This window comes from Mercenaria mercenaria, chromosome 13 (assembly GCF_021730395.1).
Source record: "Mercenaria mercenaria strain notata chromosome 13, MADL_Memer_1, whole genome shotgun sequence".
NCBI lineage: Eukaryota > Metazoa > Mollusca > Bivalvia > Venerida > Veneridae > Mercenaria > Mercenaria mercenaria.
In genome coordinates this window covers 75,117,442-75,138,688 of record NC_069373.1, presented here as the reverse complement: position 1 = coordinate 75,138,688, position 21,247 = coordinate 75,117,442, and the positions used below count along the sequence as shown (strand labels likewise).

The window sequence follows — 21,247 nt, the reverse complement described above, 5'->3', positions numbered from 1 at the left end:
ATCTGCTTTCTAGCTTAAGAATCGGCCCTCTTATTACAAAAACTCGACCGACAAGAAGCGTAAAAAGGGGAAAAGTGATCTAATTTCCAATGATTACTACATGTTTTTTGGATAAAATGTTGCTTATGAAAAAATACTGACAAAAATTCCTTGTAAATTGGTGTTGCTACTCCGGGATTACTACCGTGATTTGTAGTCGAAATTGTTATCACTGGTTTCAACTGTTTCGGATACGTCAAAACTAATATAAATTGCCGCAAAGTTTTCTTTTTTTTGTACTTTCAAAGAAAGGTAATATCTAGAAATCTCGAGGTTTCTAATACGTACTCTCTCCAGAAAGTAATCCCTAACCTTGCTCATCCAACAATAAATGTAAGATTTTTATAACTTTTAAATACTGCAATTTCATAATGATGTTTCCTATCCAAATGCCTTTGAAACATAAAATTACCAGTGATGAGAGGTTGAGTTTGCTTCTGACAGCTATGCTAGTTGTGATATCACCGAGACAACAAATACCAGTGATAATGATACCATAGTTTTCGAGTTATCTCTTATGGTCGATTAAGTAATATAATACCAAAGCTTTACATAAATTATATACAGACGGTTTGTTCCGGAATGACTTTCTTGTACGTAACTATTATGATTGCAGGACAAAATCTCTTGCTGTAGAACTCCCGTAGTTCGACTCAAATTTTAAAGAATATACTTAAAATATATGTGCTTGCATCAAAATAGGAAACACTGTCCACAGATATATACAAAATGTACAGCCAGCAAAAGGCCTAGAGCTTCTAACGCTTATACCGCTGAAGTTATTAAGTATATCTTGAATGTTGAAGATGTTCCTAGCCAAGACTGACTGAAGAAAGTTTAACGTTAAGTACTATCTTAGTGAAACTATCCAAACATAAATGTTGTCAGCAAAACCTTGAAAGATCGGTGAACACCTTTTCGATATTCAAAGGTCTTGTAACAAGTTAAGTCGTTCCCTGAAGATGAGACAATAAATCAGTAAAACATGCAAAATCTTATATATTAAGCCAGATGTGAGCCCGAATATGGAAATAATACTTTAAACACGCTGCTTATAATTGAATTTGGATGTAGATCGGTGATTAAATCAAGTATGCTAGCTATTATTTTGGTGATATTCGTCATCTACTACATGTTGCACATTCAATTTCTTTTTATAATAAGACACAATCGGTCAGCTATTGTTTTGCTTGGTAAAGTTGGATTCAGAGAATCTACAATAGAAAAGAATTGGTAATATTTAAATGTGTGTAAACAGTTACATCATTATCTTTCGTTGAATCAATTTTCGTTTACTTTTCTCACTTTGGAATTTGTAATCAAATTTTTACCTTAAATACAACGAATGAAGTCGGAATTTAAAGGGAGATGTTAAGATTGAATGTTGTTCACATCTCTCATGAAAAGTTAGCTCCCATAAAATTGTATATGGAAAGCACTAAAGAAAATAGTAACACAAAAATAAGTCAAACTTAAGTCACCACGGCATTAGTTGCGACTTGTGTCAATCTAACTATTTGCTATTAATGTCTAGTTCTGACTTAACAGTATCAACAATGTAGATCTGCTACCTTTTTGGTAATTATATGCTACAACAACAAAACTTATACATTTATCATGTACCAAACAGGTGAGAAATTACAAATTGAATGCAATTTTCTTCGTAAGCTACTTGTATTCTGTATGTTTTCAAACAATAACGATGTTTAATATGCTGTTAAAAGTATATTCTAGTTTATATTAGAAAGGTTTTACTCAACGTCACTTGACGTGCTCTCATAAATATCCTAGACACCAAATAGAGAATGTATTATATGTAGCATAATTTGTAGTTATCTAATATAGAACACACACTTCCGGTGGATAGAGCGAGGCTCGAGTCTCCATATTTAATTTTCTGGCATAGTTCATATAAGGTAACAATGCACTGTGTACCGACTACTTTTGGTGTAGATATAGATCATTTGTTTTTCCATTTATTTCTTATGATTTGAAGCAGTTTAACTAGGTTTTTTCCAAGAAATGATGAAAGTATATTTGCAAAGGCAGACAACAGTAAAATTCGTTGAAAACATAGATACCCTCCTCATTTCGAAATAAAGCAAATCGGTATGAGTTTAAGACAATAAGTTGCATGACCATTTTGTGGCGGAATACGCAGACCCGGATCCAGGGCCAGGCCGAGGGGGGAGAACCCTCTGACCCCCCTAAAATAAGGGGAGTACCCCTCCAGTACCTCAAAATTTAGACAATAAGTGCACCAGAGGCCATCATTTTATACCTGTATATCAAAAGCTTTCGAAAGTTTGGACAAAAACAACTAGTTTTCCTAACATCCTCCGAAGAGAAAATTTACGATTTTGGAGGGTTCTATTTCCGTCACTTTCGCTGGTTATATCGAAAAGATGTTTTGTGCTTGGGCATCTAGGACCATCCTCACAGCAATTACAAGTAAAAATTCAGTTTTCGTAATTTTGTGCTATAACAGATATTTTTCCTTACGGTCCTCGTAGGGAAAATTTACGACTTTGGAGGATACTATCCCTGTTACTGTCGCTGGTTATATCGAAAAATTATTTTGTGATTTGGCAACTAGGACGATCCTAGCATCTATTGCAAACCAAAAATTTGGTTTGAAATTTTGGGAGAAAACTAGGTATGTTCCTGACCCTCGTCGTAAAGAAATTTGGGGGTCCCATTCCCGTTATATTGAAAAGTTATTTCGTGCGTTGGTATCTGGGACCAACATAGCATTAATTGCAAGCCAGAAATCAAGGTTGGATATTTTGGGCCAAAAACAGCTATTTTTCTTGACTCCCCACGTTGAGAAAATTGACAGTTTGGGAGGGTCGAATTTCCGTCACTTTCGACGGCTATATCGAAAAGTTATTTGTGCTTCGGCATGAAGGTTCATTCTAGATCAACTGCTTGCATAAAATCGAGATTTTTGGCAAAATAGCTATTTTTCCATACCTCCTCGTAAAGAAAGTTGACAATTTAGGAGAGCTCTATTCCCGAAATTTTCACTGGTTATATGGAAAAGTTGCTTTATGCTTGGGCATTTAAGACCATCGAAGCATCATTTGCAAGCAAAAATTCTGGGTTCAAAATTTTGGGCAAAAGCAGCTATTTTTCCTAACCTTCCTCGAAAAGAAATTGATTGATAGGAAGAGTCCTATTCCCGTCATTTGCATTTGTCATATGGAAAAGTTTCTTTGTGTTTCGGCATTCAGAACTACTTTAGTATCAATTGCAAGCAAATCTTACAAGAGTTCGAAATTTTAGCCAAAAAAATAAAAAATAAAAATAGAACGAACGTTTCTACTAGGAATTTGTAATTAATATTTCTGTACTTTAAATAAATCAGTAACAGAATACATGAAAAAAAAGAAAATTTTCATAAATTATATGTATGTAATTTTCGACCCCAAAGTATTAAATCATAAATGAAGCAACAACTAGTGTAATGGGTCTATTCATGCATAAGTTAAGCGATACAATTTATATACATGTATCACATATATGTACAAGTGTCACTAATACATTGAACCAGCACACCGACTTGTGAAAAATAAACTTAAAATAAGGATGGCAACGTATATTCGAATATTCGTTCATTACACGAATATAAAATATGTTCCGTAAAATGTATATAACGAGTAAATGCATTTTAATTGCAATGATTTTTTCATTTTCCATCAAATTCAACCCTTATCAATTTCAACCCTCATGTGGCCAGATTTCAATATTTGCCTATATTCCCTTATAGGTTACAACACACTAAATAGCTGTTCTTCTTTATTCTATGTAAAATGGACATATTTCCAATGACTGCAGCACACATCAGGACCCAATTTAAATGTCTGTAAATTATATTTTCATGAATGATATTGTCAGTGTTGAATAAAAATAAAAAGATAAGTTCGGGTAATGTTCGATGCAAGAAAAATATTTTCAGTCAAACACACAAACTGCAAAATTAGCTAAAATATGAAACCCTAAATTGTAGTGGTGATGTATGATCTAAGTACACATGACATATTCTGTCACGTTAATATTTTATAAAGAAACTGCTACCTACATGTCAAGCATAGATCTGTCATGTGATTTCAGCAAAAACTTGCAAAGAAAGTAAGGAAAATAGCTCTACAGAGTAAACCAAAAAATGAGGACTATTTGAATCCTCTATTATGCGACTACCATTTTTTCGCCATTTTCCTATTTAGTGTTTGTATGCCGTGGGGGTATGATAAACAAATAAGATTTCGAGTTGTTTTGTTGATCAGCTGATGACCGAATATTCGAATATTCGTTCGGAAGGTTGACTAACAGAAATGCTATTCGTTGCCATCCCTAAAATAAATTAATCTAAATATGTGCAATATCTAAAAATGATAGACAATAACTAACATGCGAATGCAGCTAAGGAAAACAACGAAAATATCAGTAATAAAAATTGACTGATTTTTTCAGGATGTGTTTAAAAGTTGGTTTAAGCAAAAAATGGTTATGAGGATTTATAATAAATACCTCCAAAGGCAAATACTTGGTATCAACCCACTGAGTATATGATCTATATTTTATGTAATGTTAACAAACTTAGCACGTTTCTGCTGTACATACCACGGTTCTTTTAGAATGTCTTTTAAAAGTCAAGGTGCCAGTACTAATCCGAAATCAAAAGAAAAATGGCCACCAGCCTGTGAGACGCACGGTGTATAATCTAAATTTCCATTACAAATTCTAATGTGTAAACATTACATGATGAAAATAGTAGCTAAATAACCTGCAATGTGATTTTTCGGTACGACTTTCCAAAGAAATGAAGGAGCAACGTCCTACAGTGCAAAATATTAACCACGATAACTTGAATCAGCCATTTGGCAATATGTGTGTGTTTTAAAATTATTTAACCTATAAACAAAGGCATTAAGACTTAAGTAAGAGGCCAAATTGACGTAGCCAAGTAACGTGAAAGGATCAAATAAGTTAAGCTAAATGCCTATCACTTTATGTTAAGGAGTTTCTTTACACTTCTAGTTATATTGGCAATCTGTGGCACAGCATTTTGTTCTAATGTTTTAGCGTATGGGAGCGGAACATCGGCCCCTGTCACTCTGCTTACTGGCGCCTTCAAGTGGTGAAACACTTCACCTACAAGACAAATAGAAACAATCTATTTAAAATGGGAACCAGAATCAAAAATCGATTGTATAAGTTATATTGATTAATCCGGATTATAGTCGTGTTTTGTCAAACCATAAAGTCTGAAACCCTTAAATGGATGTAAAATTCCTTTATGTTTAGATGCCTTTCGCCAGGCTAGTGAATGATTTGTGGTTCTAACCAGGTTTTTTAATACTGTTAGTAACAATGTGATAAAGTTTGTGATAGCGTGACTCTGATAATTTGATTATTTCAATTTGTGATAAAGATTAATTTTTCATTTAAATAATATGTTTAGACTGACTGTGATAATATCAATTTGATAATTTCAATTTGTGATAAAGATGTAATATTTCATTCAAAAATATGTTTTAATAATTGCCTCTCTATGCTAAGGACCACAATGGAAATAAGAGCTTGCTCTTTATTGAGTTATCCTGGGAGCATGCCATGGTTTTCTTCTGCATAATATAGTATTTAATGATGTTTATTGTTTGATTCTGTATTGTGTTTGTTAATCATGTAAATGTTATCCTTTGCCGAAATAAATCTATCTATCTAAATCTATCTATCCAGAAAGCCCGTGCCTAAATAATGCACAGATGGAGATGACGTTAAATAGATTCATCATGCGCCTGCAAAACATGTATCAAGTTAAATAGTCGGGTGTCGCTGTCGACGTTAATTCGACTTTAATTCTTTACATGGATTTCAATGTTGCGGATACACTGAAAGAGGATATTATGCCTTGTTGCAGTTTTCGTGTGTTGACAGTATTATGCATTAGGTTTAAAACATTACGCGCTTAATGCACGTGTAGCAGCCAAACACGGTACAAATATGCACAAACACGGTGCATATTTGCACAAACACGGTACAAATATGCACAAACACGGTACAAATATGCACTACAAACAAAAACACTGGCAGTTTTTTTTAAGTACACGACTGTTACTGGATAGCATTTAATTATAAATGTAGCTCTACATACACAAATGATAAATAATATATACATTTATCCATGTTAAATTCATTTGATGAGGATTTTTATACATTTTAAGGTAAATATCTAAAGAAAATATTTTGTGAAAGATTTTTTGTATTGCTTTGTAACCCCGTAAAGGAAATATTCTACACACAAGAACACCAGAATGACTTCTATTTCTTTAAGATATATAAGATACCACTCACTTTCAACTACTATTGAGCAAATTTCCGCACCAACACCAAACTGTGGCCAGCCTCCTTCTATTGTCACAAGATGTTTTGTTTTCCTCACTGATTTCAAAATGGCTTTCTCGTCCACTGGACGAATTGTCCTAAGGTTGATCACCTAAAAACAACAGAAGCTCTTTTTTTTTTATTCTATTTTTGGTTACTTGACGTTACAGGCCTTTTCAAAAAAAGAACTTCTTATTTATTTTGCATGAGATATGATTATGTTATACATGTATAAATATCGATTCTAACGGTACTGAAGCATGCCTGAGAATTTGTTCTTGATTATTAAAGATACTTTTCAAAATGGCAGAAATTTGACAAGTAGTAATGAATTCTTAATAACACGGTATTTTCACTACATTTTATGCTAATTTTTGCTACCATTTAAAATTACCTTTTTGTAATAACCGCGAGTGCTATTTTTACCTAACTTTTTTTTTATAACCGCGGGTGCTAGTCACTGTGTGTTCCTGCTGCTTGGAATACATACGACTTCGTAAAATAGACTTCATTTCATCTATATGATATTTTTTTAGCCTTTAAAAGGGATATTCAGTAATCGACAATTGTCATGACTAACAGAATTACCTCACATTCGACACCGATTCCCGCCAGTTCTTCTGCTGCCTGTAAGGACAGCCCGACAAACTTTGAAAATGACACTAGTGTACAATGGTGTCCTGCATAGAAAGTAAATTTCATTGACTTCTGATATGTTTGTTTATAATATAGTTTACCAACAACCCACGGGTTAAGCAGCCGACACCTTAATCACCAGACCGCCTCCTCCCTTAAAATTTAAAATGTTTTATTTTATTTTGTTGGATTTAACGTCGCACCGACACATGATAGGTCATATGGCGACTTTCCAGCTCTAATGGTAGAGGAAGACCCCAGGTGCCCCTCCGTGCATTATTTCATCACGAGCGGGCACCCGGGTAGAACTACCGAACTTCCGTAAGCCAGCTGGATGGCTTCCTCACATGAAGAATTCAACGCCCCGAGTGAGGCTCGAACCCACATCGATGAGGGGCAAGTGATTTGAAGTCAGCGACCTTAACCACTCGGCCACGGAGGCCCCCTAAAATTTAAAATGTTTATTAAATTTATTTGTTTATAATTTGTATCTCCTTATCCATGAAAGGTGTAAACAGAGAAAACATTTTATGTAATTTTACGGCGAAATATTTTCACCAATGTGCGTGCTGTACAGTGGCCAAACACTGATTCAAAGAGTAGTTTGATAAATATCAACTTAACTTAACAGACTGTTATGTGTTCTTTTGTTGATTGAGGACGCAAACCGGCAAAAGCAGATTAAGAAAAAGCATATGTCAAATTGCACAAAGATCCATTCCTGATTTAATGTTTCCCTACCTAGCTTCCTCCCCACCTTCCTTGTCATTGAAAGATCCGGTTTGGTAAAGCAATATAAAGCTGTACCTACACGAATTAGTGATATTAATTAAGGTAGTAACGACTGTCATTATTCCCCGTTTGCGGTTTCTCCGATTTTTACGCAAAGTCATGTGCGCGTTGAGCTATATTCTAGCATAAAACTGCTGTTGCTCTTCATTCTCAGGGTATGTTTCAGCAAGAGAGAAAACATGAGATTTTCGCGCTCACGCAATGATATCTCAACATTTTACACGAGCGCATTCCGCAATAAAGCGTTTTAAGGAAAAGAAGGTGTAATGAGCGGGAATTTCAAAAACAAGTTGCATCCTTGATAACCTGTTTAAATAATAGCAAAAGCTGATCTTCACCCGATGTACAATTATTAAAAAGGTCAAATGCACACTTTTTACGCACATGACGTCGACAAATCACGTTTTAGCCTTGCCATTAATAGTTGTGACGTTGCCGTTTTTACGGCGATTGATTTGATTTTCGGGCATTCATTTAATTCAAAAGGTTTCTTTTTTTCTTTTAAGATAAAAAGCCCGTTGAAACCTATACGGTGATATAATTGTCAAATATGCTCTCTGACTTTTCGTCGACGGAAAGCTTACTCCTTTTCTGAATTACAAATAGATATTTGATTGTATAATGGGTCAATCACACTACACCGTATAGCGTTATTACGGACGTCCAACGTATAACAAAATTTTTAATCCGTTCGTGTCCGTTCACATGCGTTTCTTTTCCGTTTCTCATGCGGCGCCTGCACTCCTTGTCCGGCGATGTTCGTTCTATCCCGTGGAAGGTTTTAAGCATGTTCAAAATTTGGAACGTACACTACTGGACAAAGTTGTCCGTTAGATGTACGGTAGTAATGTGCTGGTATGCGTTTTGTTCGTTACTCGTGCGTTCCTTATTCTGTACTTGTCTGGTTCGCATCCGTTCTTGTCCGGTGGACCTGATTCACGGCCGGACTACTACCGGACATGCAACGGATGTTACGTATGTTCCTCGGACGATAACTGACAGTGCATTTGTCAAACGTTCAAAGAACGTTCTGTCAGTTTCTCTTACGTTTTACGTGATACAAGTCCGTTACCAGTACGGTGATGTCCGTCATTTGAACGTTGTTCGTCCTGTGTACCGAGCAGCAGCGGAGGATGCCTTTTGTCTCTGTATAACTTTCTGCCGAAAAGTTCTATACGTTGGGCGTCCGTATACGCTATATGGTGTAGTGTGACTGACCTTTATAATATGACGAAAAGCTGGATGCGAAATGAAATCTTCAGCATACAAGCTGTTTACCGTCAACGTTTGGAACGCGAAGACGTGGCGTCGTCAAGCATAATGTTTGACGTTATGCTAGATGACGTCATCAAACAACGATGACATTCCCGCGCATTTCATCGGTATTTAATGACGTTGATGTACAATATATTCAGTTTTGAGTTCTTTTTACACGTTTAGTGCTAGAATAGGTTTAGCGCATATTAGTTTCATGTTATTACATCTGCAAAAAAGCTCGGGATATGTCGGTACCTCGCCCTACCGCGCTCGGACACCAACCTATCCCACGAGATCCACCAGGTGTTTTGTCTCAGTTTCAAATCGTTAAATCGATATGTGTAATGAAATAAATTACCATTAATACCCCGCGCGTGTTATCAAAATTAAAAATCAAAAATTGATATAAGTTAAACAAACATTTACCTTGCCGCTCGACTTTAGCTTTTCCTATTGGGAGTAAGAAATCTGTGTCCATCGCCTCATCCGACATCTCGAATACTTTATTATACATACAATTATTCTCTAAGAATATAACTGAAAAGAAACCTTATAAAGGTATAACTAAATTGATAACTCTAGATCTATAACAAACAATATAAAGAAATTGATCACATATTAGTGTTGTTCCAATGTTATAGGACTATTGCTCATGGTTAGAGGATTGGTTTCAGCTAACGTCGCAAATTTCGTCGAAACGATAGAATGCTTTGTCCAATTATCCTTATTGTACCAGTATCGGTATTAGCCACTTCGGTTCGGGAACTATACTGGTCACTGCCATGGTGATTGTGGTGCGAAAGATTACCTGCACGAAGGTGCTAACGCTTGGCACAATAAATTTTGCTGAAGCCACACGACACCATTACCATTGTAAAGTTGGATGCTCTTCGATTCGCTTTATTTCGCTATTACATGAAATAGGATTTATTATAATCTATAAATACGGCTTGTATTTCACATAAAGCACGTACTAACAGAAGTCTCGATCAGCATTTCAGCAGAGGGAAAACCGTTTCCATATTTAGCTTATATTCGAACTAGGTTCATCGATATTTAAACCGTACATTTTTTTAAAGGAGTTTGTCATTATGTCATCCCATTCCGTGGGAGTAATATTGTTTTTGCCTTCGCTGTCTGTCTGACCATCCGTCAATTCGCATTTAGCTTATCCTGTCTTATTTAAATGAAATTTCACAAAAACGATTGGTATGAAGCCTAGTTGTGTATATCGTCGGAACGTCTGGCTTCCTTTTTGTTGAGTTATGGTCCCTTAAAGTTCATTTTAGTATGTAAGGAATGCCGAACCGCATGGTAATTTTATATGAATCCCGTTGTCCAACCATTTTAATGCTGAACGAATTTTTAAGATCAGGCCACTATTGAAAAGGATATGATATTTTGAATTTTAAGAAAGTGGTTTAAGCTCCCCAGTGGTGTTTTTGCCACTGACCATTCCAAGGCGGTGTCCCACTGTGTTTCTTTGTTTGTTCGTTTTGTCCTCGTGTGTTGGCTTTGTGTGTGTGCGCGTGTATGTGTGTGTGTGTTTGTGGTGTGCACGTCTGCGTGCTGTAGGTTTCGTTTTGGGGAGGCTGCGATTTTGGTACGTGGCATTCCCTGTTTGATATTTGTCTTTGTTTTTTACTACGGAAGCCGCCATTTTTTGTGTGTTCATGACGTCATTTGAAACCTACTGAAATATTTATTTAGCAAATACCCCTGAAATGATATTAATTTCTATGGTTTCTTCACTTTAAAATATAAAGCATGATCATTGCTTTCATTCTAGCTGGGAAAACATTGAAGTAATCTCAAAGAATTTAAAATAAAACAATTAGAATAGATATCTAAAAATGAACAGAATCCGCCATTTTGTTTTATGTTATTTTGAAAACAAAATGACTGTCATTTTGATCAGATATATTAATGTTCATTGCTTTCTCATTACTACGCCAATTTTGAAATTTCTTCCATTGCCATAAATGACTTTACAGCCATTATATTAACACAACCTTGCATTTCCCTTCAAATAAATCAAAGTCCAACAGTGTTGTTTTCCCTTATCGGTAAATTATGATTGTTGCACAATATTCGTGCACGTAGGCTGAAATAAAATGTGTTCGGATTACTTTTCCTTTAGCCTTGGTGGCATTTAATTGAAAAGGTATATGAATGATCAATACTAAGCCTTGTTGCGTATACATAACGGATTTTGCGGTTGACTGATTTTAATTGAGTTATGGCCCTTTGATTATTCTACATAACATATATCCGTGCTTCATCTCTAAACTTCTGTCAAGTTTTCAATGTAACTTCACAAGAATAATTGATATAATTCCTAGTTTTGCATATCATTGACTTGTACCATATGAATTACTTTTTTGCAGAGTGCCTTGGCGTCTGTGTCCGCGTCGGCGTCCCACATTTGGGTAAGATTTTATATGTAAGCTGGTATCTCAGTAACCACTTGTGGGGAATGATTGAAACTTCATACACTTATTCACTGTGATAAACTGACTTACATTACACATATCCCATAACTGTATCTTGCTGTTTTTACAAAAGTATGCCCCTTTTTGACATTTATATTCATTCAATTGACATGGCTTATAAATAGCGATCGTTGCTGTCCTAAGACTGCTCTTGTTCCTATGCTACTGATGAGAGTTTAATAAAACTCCTCTGGTATAATCAGTAGAAAGTCTCGTTACGCATACATATTACGAGTTTTACTGTTGAAAGATTTGTAACTGAGTTAATGCCCTTTGATTTTTATACATAAAACCTATATAAAATCTACGTACCAATTATAATTTTCGGCATGTTTCTCTGTAATAAGTGAACATTTATTTCCACTTAAATCCCACCTGAAGCATGATAAAAAAGAATTTGGAGGCATCGTCTTTCTTCAAAATATCTATCGAGCCTTTGCAAATATATAGAAAAAGAAACTAGGTGGAGGTAAGTAGTGTCAGTACAACAGTAATTTAACCTGGGATGTATTCAGCTCCCCCGAAATTTACTACGCCGGGTCACACTCGGCGCCTGTAATCCAGGCCTAGCAAAATTCGCTTGAATTGAATAAACATTGAAGATCAAACTATAATTATGATAGCTCTTGTTTAGTATCACCTGGATTGGGATCTCTAATGGAAGCTTTCAGCAGACCTTTGCTGTCTTCTGATGAATAAGGGGAGACAACTTTTAGTCCGGGACAGTGTCCGTACCATGCAGCAAAACACTGAGAATGAGAGGCTGATCCTCCAAGTAGAGCACCATTCGGTCCTCGGAACACAACCGGAACTGAAATCTATTAGAGCAAAATAAGTAAACATTTCAAACATTTCTCTGATACGATCGCCTAAAATATAACAGAGGTACGCAAGTAAATATTCAAACAAGTTCAAACAGTCTCAGTCAGCATCTGAAATCTATGTAGAGGTAACAAGAATATGTTTCAGCAGTTCTCTGATGCCAGCATCTGAAATCTAATAGAAACAAGTGAATGAAGTACTGCCATAGCAGCCATACAATACAAAGTCCCCTACTGGAAGGCAAGTAATTTTCTTATCTATCAACGATGTTTAAACAATGTTGTACTATATACACAATATGTTTTAACTCAACTTCTAGATTGAAATTTGCTAAAACAAAAATCTACAGTTGTTCATTGCTTATAACATCTATTAATATTAAAATATTTAATTTCAATTTTTATAAACATTTTATTTTGAAATTGGTGGGAAAACTATGAGAAAAAGTGTAAGAAATCATCATATTAAAGGGAAGCAATTCTGAAGAAACTATACTAAGAATATTTTTTAATTGGGTCCATATAACACATGAGCTTACATTGAAATATTTTACAGATTGGACAGGAAAGATCAGTGTTGACTTTTGAGCTAGTTGTCTGGGTATCACATATGACACACTGTTTCATCATGGGAAACATTTGTGTCAAGTAATATTAAAATGCCTTAATGGATGACAGCTTTATGGACCAGAAAGGAAATAAAACCCTACTGACTTCAAATATATTTCTCTTGCATCAGGAACTAAACAAGAATAACAGTCAACGATTGGCAAACCACATCGGAATGACTTTTTCCATGATTTTTCGTACCCGTCAAAGCAATAAGTTTATTATTGACTTATCTGTGTTTTAAACTTAAGCAGTATAACATTATGCGGTTCTCATAATTTTGTCACTCATTGTCAAGGTCGACAGGTGTCAGATAAAGGTTGTATAGTTCTTCCATATTTCAAGGTGATTATCCCAAGTAACTTTTTCTGATAAGGGAACACGATTGTTACTAATTCTAGCGTTGATTCTAGGGTTTTTACGACCTTTTCAATGTTCCAGAATTGATTTTACGAAGGTGTGGTACAGAAAATAATAAAATGTGAGCGTTTTTGCGATATAGCAGTGTTGCATTCCTCTTCTACCTTTTGAAAAAGTCAAAGAAAATATATTTATTTAATAAGATTTTATTACTTTCTCATAACACATGTCAATACTAAATATTTACATCACATTCAATAGTAAATTCAAATTAAATAAGTATCAGTATGTTTTACAATTAATGCTTACAAAAGCAAAAGGTTATTGCAACATTGAACCCCCAAAGAACAAGCGACAGTAGAGGTATCGCATAAGACAGCTTAATTAATTTGCATTGTTTAGAGTTTACAGGCCTTTCCAGTAGATGTCTTGTCGTAAATATATAGGAAATATCGATCAAATACTTCCGAAAGTTCATTACTTTTTTCGTTCTTGACTTAGAACATATGCTACTTTAATGTGGGAGTCGTGAATTTTGATAAACTAGTAAAGTAAACGATGAAAACGTTGTAGCGACCAGACACATTTCAATGACATTGCATCACTATTCAGTAATCTTTTTATTGTACTAAATATTCTTACTCCTACTTAATACTTTTAAGAACTAAATACAATGTGAGGTAATCTATGACCAAAACAATATTGCTACAGCTTGATTCTTTTTTAGGAGGACAAAATTGTTTAAAAGTAATAAATTTAATGAGAGACATAAGATTTTGTTATTGTGCATACTCCGGGAGATGTCCGTTCCAACGAAAGTCGTGTCTCAATAACTTGTAACAACATCAACGACAATTGTTACGGTGTCGGTCAGTGCGAGACGGTTTGGTGTTTCATTTATTATGTGTAATAAAAAATTGATTGTACGTTTTCTTCAGTTTGAAGAGATACAGCTATATTAACTACTATGAAATATTTGCAAAATCAGTCGAACTATAATTACGAATAAAATTATAAACTCTACACAAACATTGCAATGTCGCAAAGCTAACAGAAAAATGTATGACAGTGTCCCAAACACAATGTTGGAAAGTATATACTTGGAACGATTTAACCACCTATCTTCTTTCTCATTCTTCGTCCATATAGACACCGAAAAAGAGATCTACTGTATTTGATCTGTTTTACATAGAAGACGTTTTATTATCGAAATGATATAAAAGAACTGTGTTTCACTTAATTCACACACGCTCAATCGTCAGTTATTCCGCGGGACGTGTGACTTCCCGTGTTGGAAATGTGTTTAAACGCTACAACTTTTATCAATTTTTCAAGGTTAAGTAAATCAAACGTGTACGATTCCCTCTTTACAGCGGCATAGGTTCTGAGTCAATATAATATGTACATCAATGAAAATAGTAATAAAGAAGTAGCTAATTGATAATATATTTAAGACAAAACACCTAGAGGAAAGGCTTGTAAACTCCAGAAAATGCAAATTCATTTAATTGACGTGTGCAATTTCACCACTGTCATTGCAGTTGTAAAATTATATCTGTGAATGTTTACAAAAATTTAAACTATTCATGCATAAGACATTGCATAAAAATCGCTCTCAAGAATAATGAAAACATCATTTAAACCCTCTTGAACTGACGCTATGAGAAGTAACAATCGTGTGCCTATTCTAGAAAGTTACTAAGGAGAGCTAGTAGACACATTGGCATCTGGGTGACATTTTTTTTTACCTTTACTGGATAACTTTTGCCGGCTGAGTGTTGCCGTAGAGCTGTAAAAGTTGACAAAACAACGTATTACTTACTATTCCTGCCGACATATAGCTCGCTTTGGCTGCAGAGTTAATCACCTATAAGAAATTCAAAGACATTATTAAAACCCACATTCTACCAACTATTTGTCAATGGAAAGTTCTGTTCAGCAGGGGTTCTTCCAATAATGAGGACATGACAGAAGATTTACAATTTAAACACAATCAAAATAATGAAATAATTTCCATTGTATTGTATTATTGTTTATATGAAATGAGTAGGGGTCTTCAAAACTGTACTGTTTTAGTTGTCAGACCACAAACTCGTAGAAATAGTACGTATTAGGAAAACATGTTCAACTAGAGATTTCCCTGCGTTGTCAGTGAAAATAGGAATAGTCAAGATTTCCTATCATATTTTCAGTAAATACTACAAGTTACATTTCGACAGTAATGCTTTCATTTGCTCTTTTTGCCATTCCTCACTGTGTAATAAACAGTTTTCAATAAAGTAATAATGTTTGCATTCCCTTCAGTGAAATCAAAGGTTTTTGCTTAAAGTGTGGAAGAGTTTGAACAGGTAAGAACATAAAGGGACACAATTCTAAAACCATTCAAATCAGAGTTATGTTTTTTCCTCTACACTTCTTCTTATTGCCATCTGTCATTGTTTCAAGTAAAACTAAATTTCCTTCACTAGATTTAAAGTTATTGTCCTAAATATTCATATATGAATGAACAGGGAGACAATTTTGTTTATAAGACAGTCAGATTTATGAGACTTTCTTCAACTTGCTGTATGTTTCTGGAGGTTTTTATAAAGTTCTGATTCAATTCCTCCATTGTTTCAAAGATATTCATGTACATTTGATGTTTAATTCAAACGCATATGCGTAATTATCAGAAATATTGAAGGAAATGTCATTTTGGTACATTTTCCGAGAGCAAAAAGGGAAATAATATTTTGTCAAAGGAAAAGTCCAAGCTATGGGATCTTGTATTTCAACATGTCTAATGATCATAAAAGCTTGTTTTAATTTCAAAATCTTATCTACATCAGCTCCACAGATATTCAAGGAAACCAGTGCAAGATGAGACAGGAATTTTTCCAAATGTAAAATAGAAATAAAAATGTCAGCATTATAACTTGGCATGTGACGTTGTTTAATGACCCCTTTTGCAAAAAGAATTATATATATCGGTTCCAGATATTCAAAAATATTCATTGGACGTGCAAAAAAGGAAAATAATTTTCTACAGTAAACTCCAGTTATAGCGAACTCGTCAGGACGAGAAGAGATTGTTTTAACTGACAGCGAACAAATTTCTGATAAACAGTATTTGAATTGGTGCGCTTATTTTATATAACAAACGTTGAACGTGCACTTAATATCACTTTTTTCCAGTGTAGTAATAAAATGCAATTTGTCTGACTAATACGATAATAAACCTGTACAAATGAAATATTAAAATTTGTAACCAACTATGCTGACGGATGTAAAAAACGGGTTTAAAATTCATAATTAACATTTAAACTTCAAGCCTTAAAACTTATATATGGGACGTTACGAACATCACATGCAGGCTTTATTTGTCTCGCATAATTATAACCCTATAGAGTTCACTGTGCCAATAATAATACTATAGAGTTCACTGTGTCACTAATATGATACTACTAGAGTTAATGACATGTGTTATAACTTGTATCGAAGGCGCCCAAAGATTATTGAAGATTGTATTATTTCACTACATACGTGATTAAGCAAATTTGAGGTATGAACATCTCTTGATAAATATAAGCGAGATATAAATGTTACATGTCTAGACTGAAAATATAATCTTGACTCGAGAAATTTTGATTTGACAACACTATTACTTTGAAAATCAACAAAATGAATAAGATTATTCATGACTTTCGAAACTTACCTTAATAACGTACACAGGTTTCTGTATACTTCGATACTTGATGTGTGTTCATTACTTGTTTAAAATTTTGATACGTTTAGATTTCTACAGAAAATATTGCTGTTTATAACTGCATGTAGTTCTGTATTTCTTTAAAATGATAAATTATACCATAGTCGGAGTTTGATGCAAATATAGCAAATAAATCCTCAAAAGCGTATGATAGAAACATACTTCTGATTATGGGGTTTGTTATAACAATGCATTTTTATATTCGATAACTCACTATAACTATTTATTTCTACATAAAATAAATGTACATTAATACAAATATATTCTATATTTGCGCTTTTTGTCACGTTGACGTTCGCGCCCAAACGGACGTGACGTCGTTTGTATTGTACGTTGTTATTTCTGACTAATACATAAAAGCCAACTTGGAAAAAATGTATTGTCTTGGTTATTTTAAATCCTTTTGATCTATCACATAAAACAAAGAAATTGTTCCATATAATGCATAACCAGAAATTCGTTATAAGTGAAGTTTACTGTATAAGGAAAATCGCACTTATAGGAATTGGTATATGAACTTGTCTCATAATGCTTAAAGCCTGATTTAAGTTTCAAAATGATATCTCTATCGGCCCCAGACATGTCACGGGCATGGACGCAACAAGACATTCTGCAAGTGAAAAGGAAAATAACTTTAAAAAATGTCAGAGTTTAAGGATCAGGTAAGTGAATTTGTCTCATGATCCTACAATTCTGTTTTTCAGTTTCAAATTGAGAAATGTAGCTGTTCCAGAGATATTATGGAAGGATGGGGTGGAACGGCACGAGACAAAGTGATCCCTATACAGCAATCCAACTCAAACACCTACATTATTTGGTTGGGGTATAAACACTGCATGGCTGCAGTAGGATTTCAAGATACTCTACTTTGTTTTTTCTTTCAGTTTAACTTTTTTCGGCGATATATGACCTTCTTGTGTCTATTCGCCAGAAAAGTCAAACTCATTCATTATACTGATAAAGAAACCGAAAGAAAGCAAATGAACGTAAAAAGTTTCTCTAAGGACTACCTCAAGACATCAGTAAATTATCTTAAACAGCTAACGTACGGAAAGAAATATTCACCTGATCGATTGCCTGCATTGAAAAGTTGAACGACATGAACTCACAAACCGGCTTCAAGCCAGCCTGAAAGAAGAAGTTATATGTACGGCATTCTTTTAGAGACATCGTTGTTTCAACCCCTTGCCCTCATGATTGGTAAGGGCGGCAGTGCGTGAATAGTATTCGAAGACGCAACAGCGCAAAATGCGCTGAGAAAATGTGACAATACGATGCGAAGACACGATATAATCATTGTGTAACAGTATGCAGTAACCTTATCTAGCAACCTTGGAATAGTAGTCTGCCTTTCGCTCAGGCTTAATCTGAGTCACTCTTCAGTTTTGCAAAGCATGACATACAAGAGCACAATCGTTGTCACATCATAGTAACATTATATGATGACAGCTTTAATGCGCATGTGACTTGAACTTGAATTAATATGAAACCTGATTGATTTAATTTGTGGCAAGATAGATCTCAGATCTCAGATTCCAACACTACAAATGAACTGGAGCTGTATCTGGAGCTCACGGGACCAATGGGATATTGGTCATAACTCCCAAGGCCAGCTAACTGGTCATAATTCTGCAAGGCCAGCTGTTTGGCCATAACACCGCAAGGCCAGGGGAAAGAAATGGTAAAATGAGCCTCAGGAAAGACACATACGGCAAAAGACGTATAAAAACAAGGAATTATTCAGTCCTTCCTATCAAAACGGAAACAGTGTTTTGAATGTAAGAATGAAATCAATTTGGACAAAGGTGCAAATCTAGTGTTGATAAATATTACGAGGACAATGCACATAGTGAAAATATATTTTTGTCAATGTTGAATCCAAAGTAACAAATGGACAGGTTGTTAAACAGACATATGCAAATACGGTAAACATATTACCATTTACAGTATTCCAGAGTCGTGTCTAGACAACAAGATAGACCTTGAAATGTCAAAACAAGGTAATCAGCATACAATGAGAGTGAGCTTGGCTTAAGGGAATGTTTAACACTGCAGCACATACGCCCTGGATTAAAGACAGAAGGGAAATGTTCTTTTCCTTGTGATAGATACTAGGTCACCACCATTGGAATATTGAATTTGGCCTAATGGAGTTAATTTATTCAGTAGAATCGGAAACCCAACAGATCAAACATTGCATCTTCACATCGTAGTATCGCAATACCGTCCCTTAAAGACGATGTGTCATTTTTTATAGAATGAATAAATTTCTAATGTAATGTCTTATCAAATTATAAAATAAGCCACAAAGAAGAAGTTAATCTTAGAGAATTTGGCTACCTATACTTAATCGTTGCTTTTCATTAGAATAAAATACTTAAGGTAAACACAACTTATTTAATAAATATATAACGTTGCACAATGACACAAAATGAAAACCTACATACCATAGCTGCGCCGATAGCTATGCCTGCAAATCCCATCTACAACAAAATTAGGTTAGGATACAACATAAGGCAAGAACAAAAGCTCAACAAAGACAGCGAATATACATCTAAAGTGTTAGTCCAAATGAGGAGGGGGAAATATGAATGGGATCAGATAGATAGATTGATTTCAACATAAAATGTACTATTACATAGCAAGTATGATATTAATGATACAATAATACAACAAACAATAAACATTGCATGAATTAGTATAGCCATGTCAATTAACATTATATGTCAAGGATAATACAAGAAAGAGTTAAAATGAATTCTTATTTCTATTGTGGTCCTTGAGATGTAGTGCCGTATGACATAGGAAGATATCAATGAGTGAGAATTTGACAATAGGAATAGCATATCTCTTGCTATCTGACACTATCTCATATTGACTGTCAAAGTTGGAACCAGCCTTTACCCTGAACCTAGTAGAGTAATAATGGAAGCATTGACAGGTGTAACATTATCACTCATATATGAGGGAGCAAGGTTTGAAATAATTTTGAAAATATGACAAAGAGTTATTTGGTTCACTCTGTCGGCAACAGGTAACCACTTAATATTTTAAAAAAAAATGCTCTTTACCTATATGAGACCTAGCATGTAAACTAAATACAAATCTGATGAGCTTATTTTGAGTAACCTGTTACTTGTGTTTTAACTCTTGAAATAAACTGTTGAACCAAACAGAGGAAGCATAGTCAAAATGAACTCTGAAAGGGAAGAGACTTAAAGGGGTGAGAAATTCACTTTTACGATACAAAAATTGTATTTCTTGATTGCAGAACTAGCCATAGAATCAAAAGACAAACACTGATCAAAGGTGGCATCAATATATTCAACTTAGTTTTCGGATTCGATTGTTTGACCATTGCAGTTGATATCAAGATTGGACCTGGATATTAACCTCTTTTGGAACCCATATAAAACAGATTCTGTTTTGCCAAGATTCGAAAACAGCTTATTACAAACAAGCCACTGACTGACAATATTCAAGTCAGGACTCAAAATCTTTTCGAGGTCTCGCTTGTTTTTGGCCGAGACAACGATTGCTGAATCATCCGCATAAAGTAGAATTTGTTCTTTATAGCGGCAAACATATCGTTCACGTAAATCAAAAAAGCAAAGGACCTAAAATTAACCTTGGGGATCACCACAGGATAAATTTGCTGTTGAGGGTTGGAACTGGCCGGGTGGCAGTATTGACGGGATATAAGGCACATCAAACTAAACGTAAATGTAAGAGTGAGTGGGTGAGGGGTGGCGGTGGCGGGTTGCGTAAGGGAGAAGGGAGACTAATATGGGTCATTTCAAATTACACATCGTCTCATCACAACCTTCCTATAGTCAGTACCTTGAACAGTTTTAAGTTATGCTTACGGACGGGAAATTTGATGGACCCCCTTGACCTCTGAATACAATTTTTTATCTAAACCTTTGACCAGTCCTCGTGCTCTGCATGTCGTCTCATCGCCATTTACCTGGATATTACGTTTGGCGACAATACCTGGATTAGCTTATAAATATGACATCAGATTTGACTTTTGAGCTGAATCTGTGACTTTATCCTTTGAACTACTGACCTTCGTTTTGCGACCTGTTCATATTTTAAACCCCATTTAC

The 21,247-nt window shown here is 34.8% G+C and overlaps 1 protein-coding gene across 1 annotated transcript; it reads right to left on the bottom strand.

Annotated features, from left to right (window-relative positions):
* Positions 1-4,054: 4,054 nt before the first annotated feature.
* On the bottom strand, positions 4,055-19,621 carry LOC128548046 (pyruvate dehydrogenase E1 component subunit beta, mitochondrial-like). Its single transcript, XM_053522347.1, has 8 exons — positions 19,586-19,621; positions 18,204-18,266; positions 15,216-15,260; positions 12,244-12,421; positions 9,538-9,648; positions 7,015-7,106; positions 6,397-6,538; positions 4,055-5,193 (listed from the first exon to the last, which is right to left on the bottom strand). Exons 1-8 carry the CDS (start codon positions 19,619-19,621, stop codon positions 5,045-5,047), a joined length of 816 nt encoding a protein of 271 aa, XP_053378322.1. The 3' UTR covers positions 4,055-5,044.
* Positions 19,622-21,247: the final 1,626 nt, after the last annotated feature.

Excerpts from the sequence above, each read along its gene's own strand:
- LOC128548046 (XM_053522347.1), bottom strand. The coding sequence starts at position 19,621 with ATGGGATTTGCAGGCATAGCTATCGGCGCAGCTATG. Across the intron at positions 18,267-19,585 it reads TAGCTATCGGCGCAGCTATG|GCTGGCTTGAAGCCGGTTTG; the intron begins GTATGTAGGTTT and ends TTCTTCTTTCAG. Across the intron at positions 9,649-12,243 it reads CATTAGAGATCCCAATCCAG|TTATATTCTTAGAGAATAAT; the intron begins GTGATACTAAAC and ends GTTTCTTTTCAG.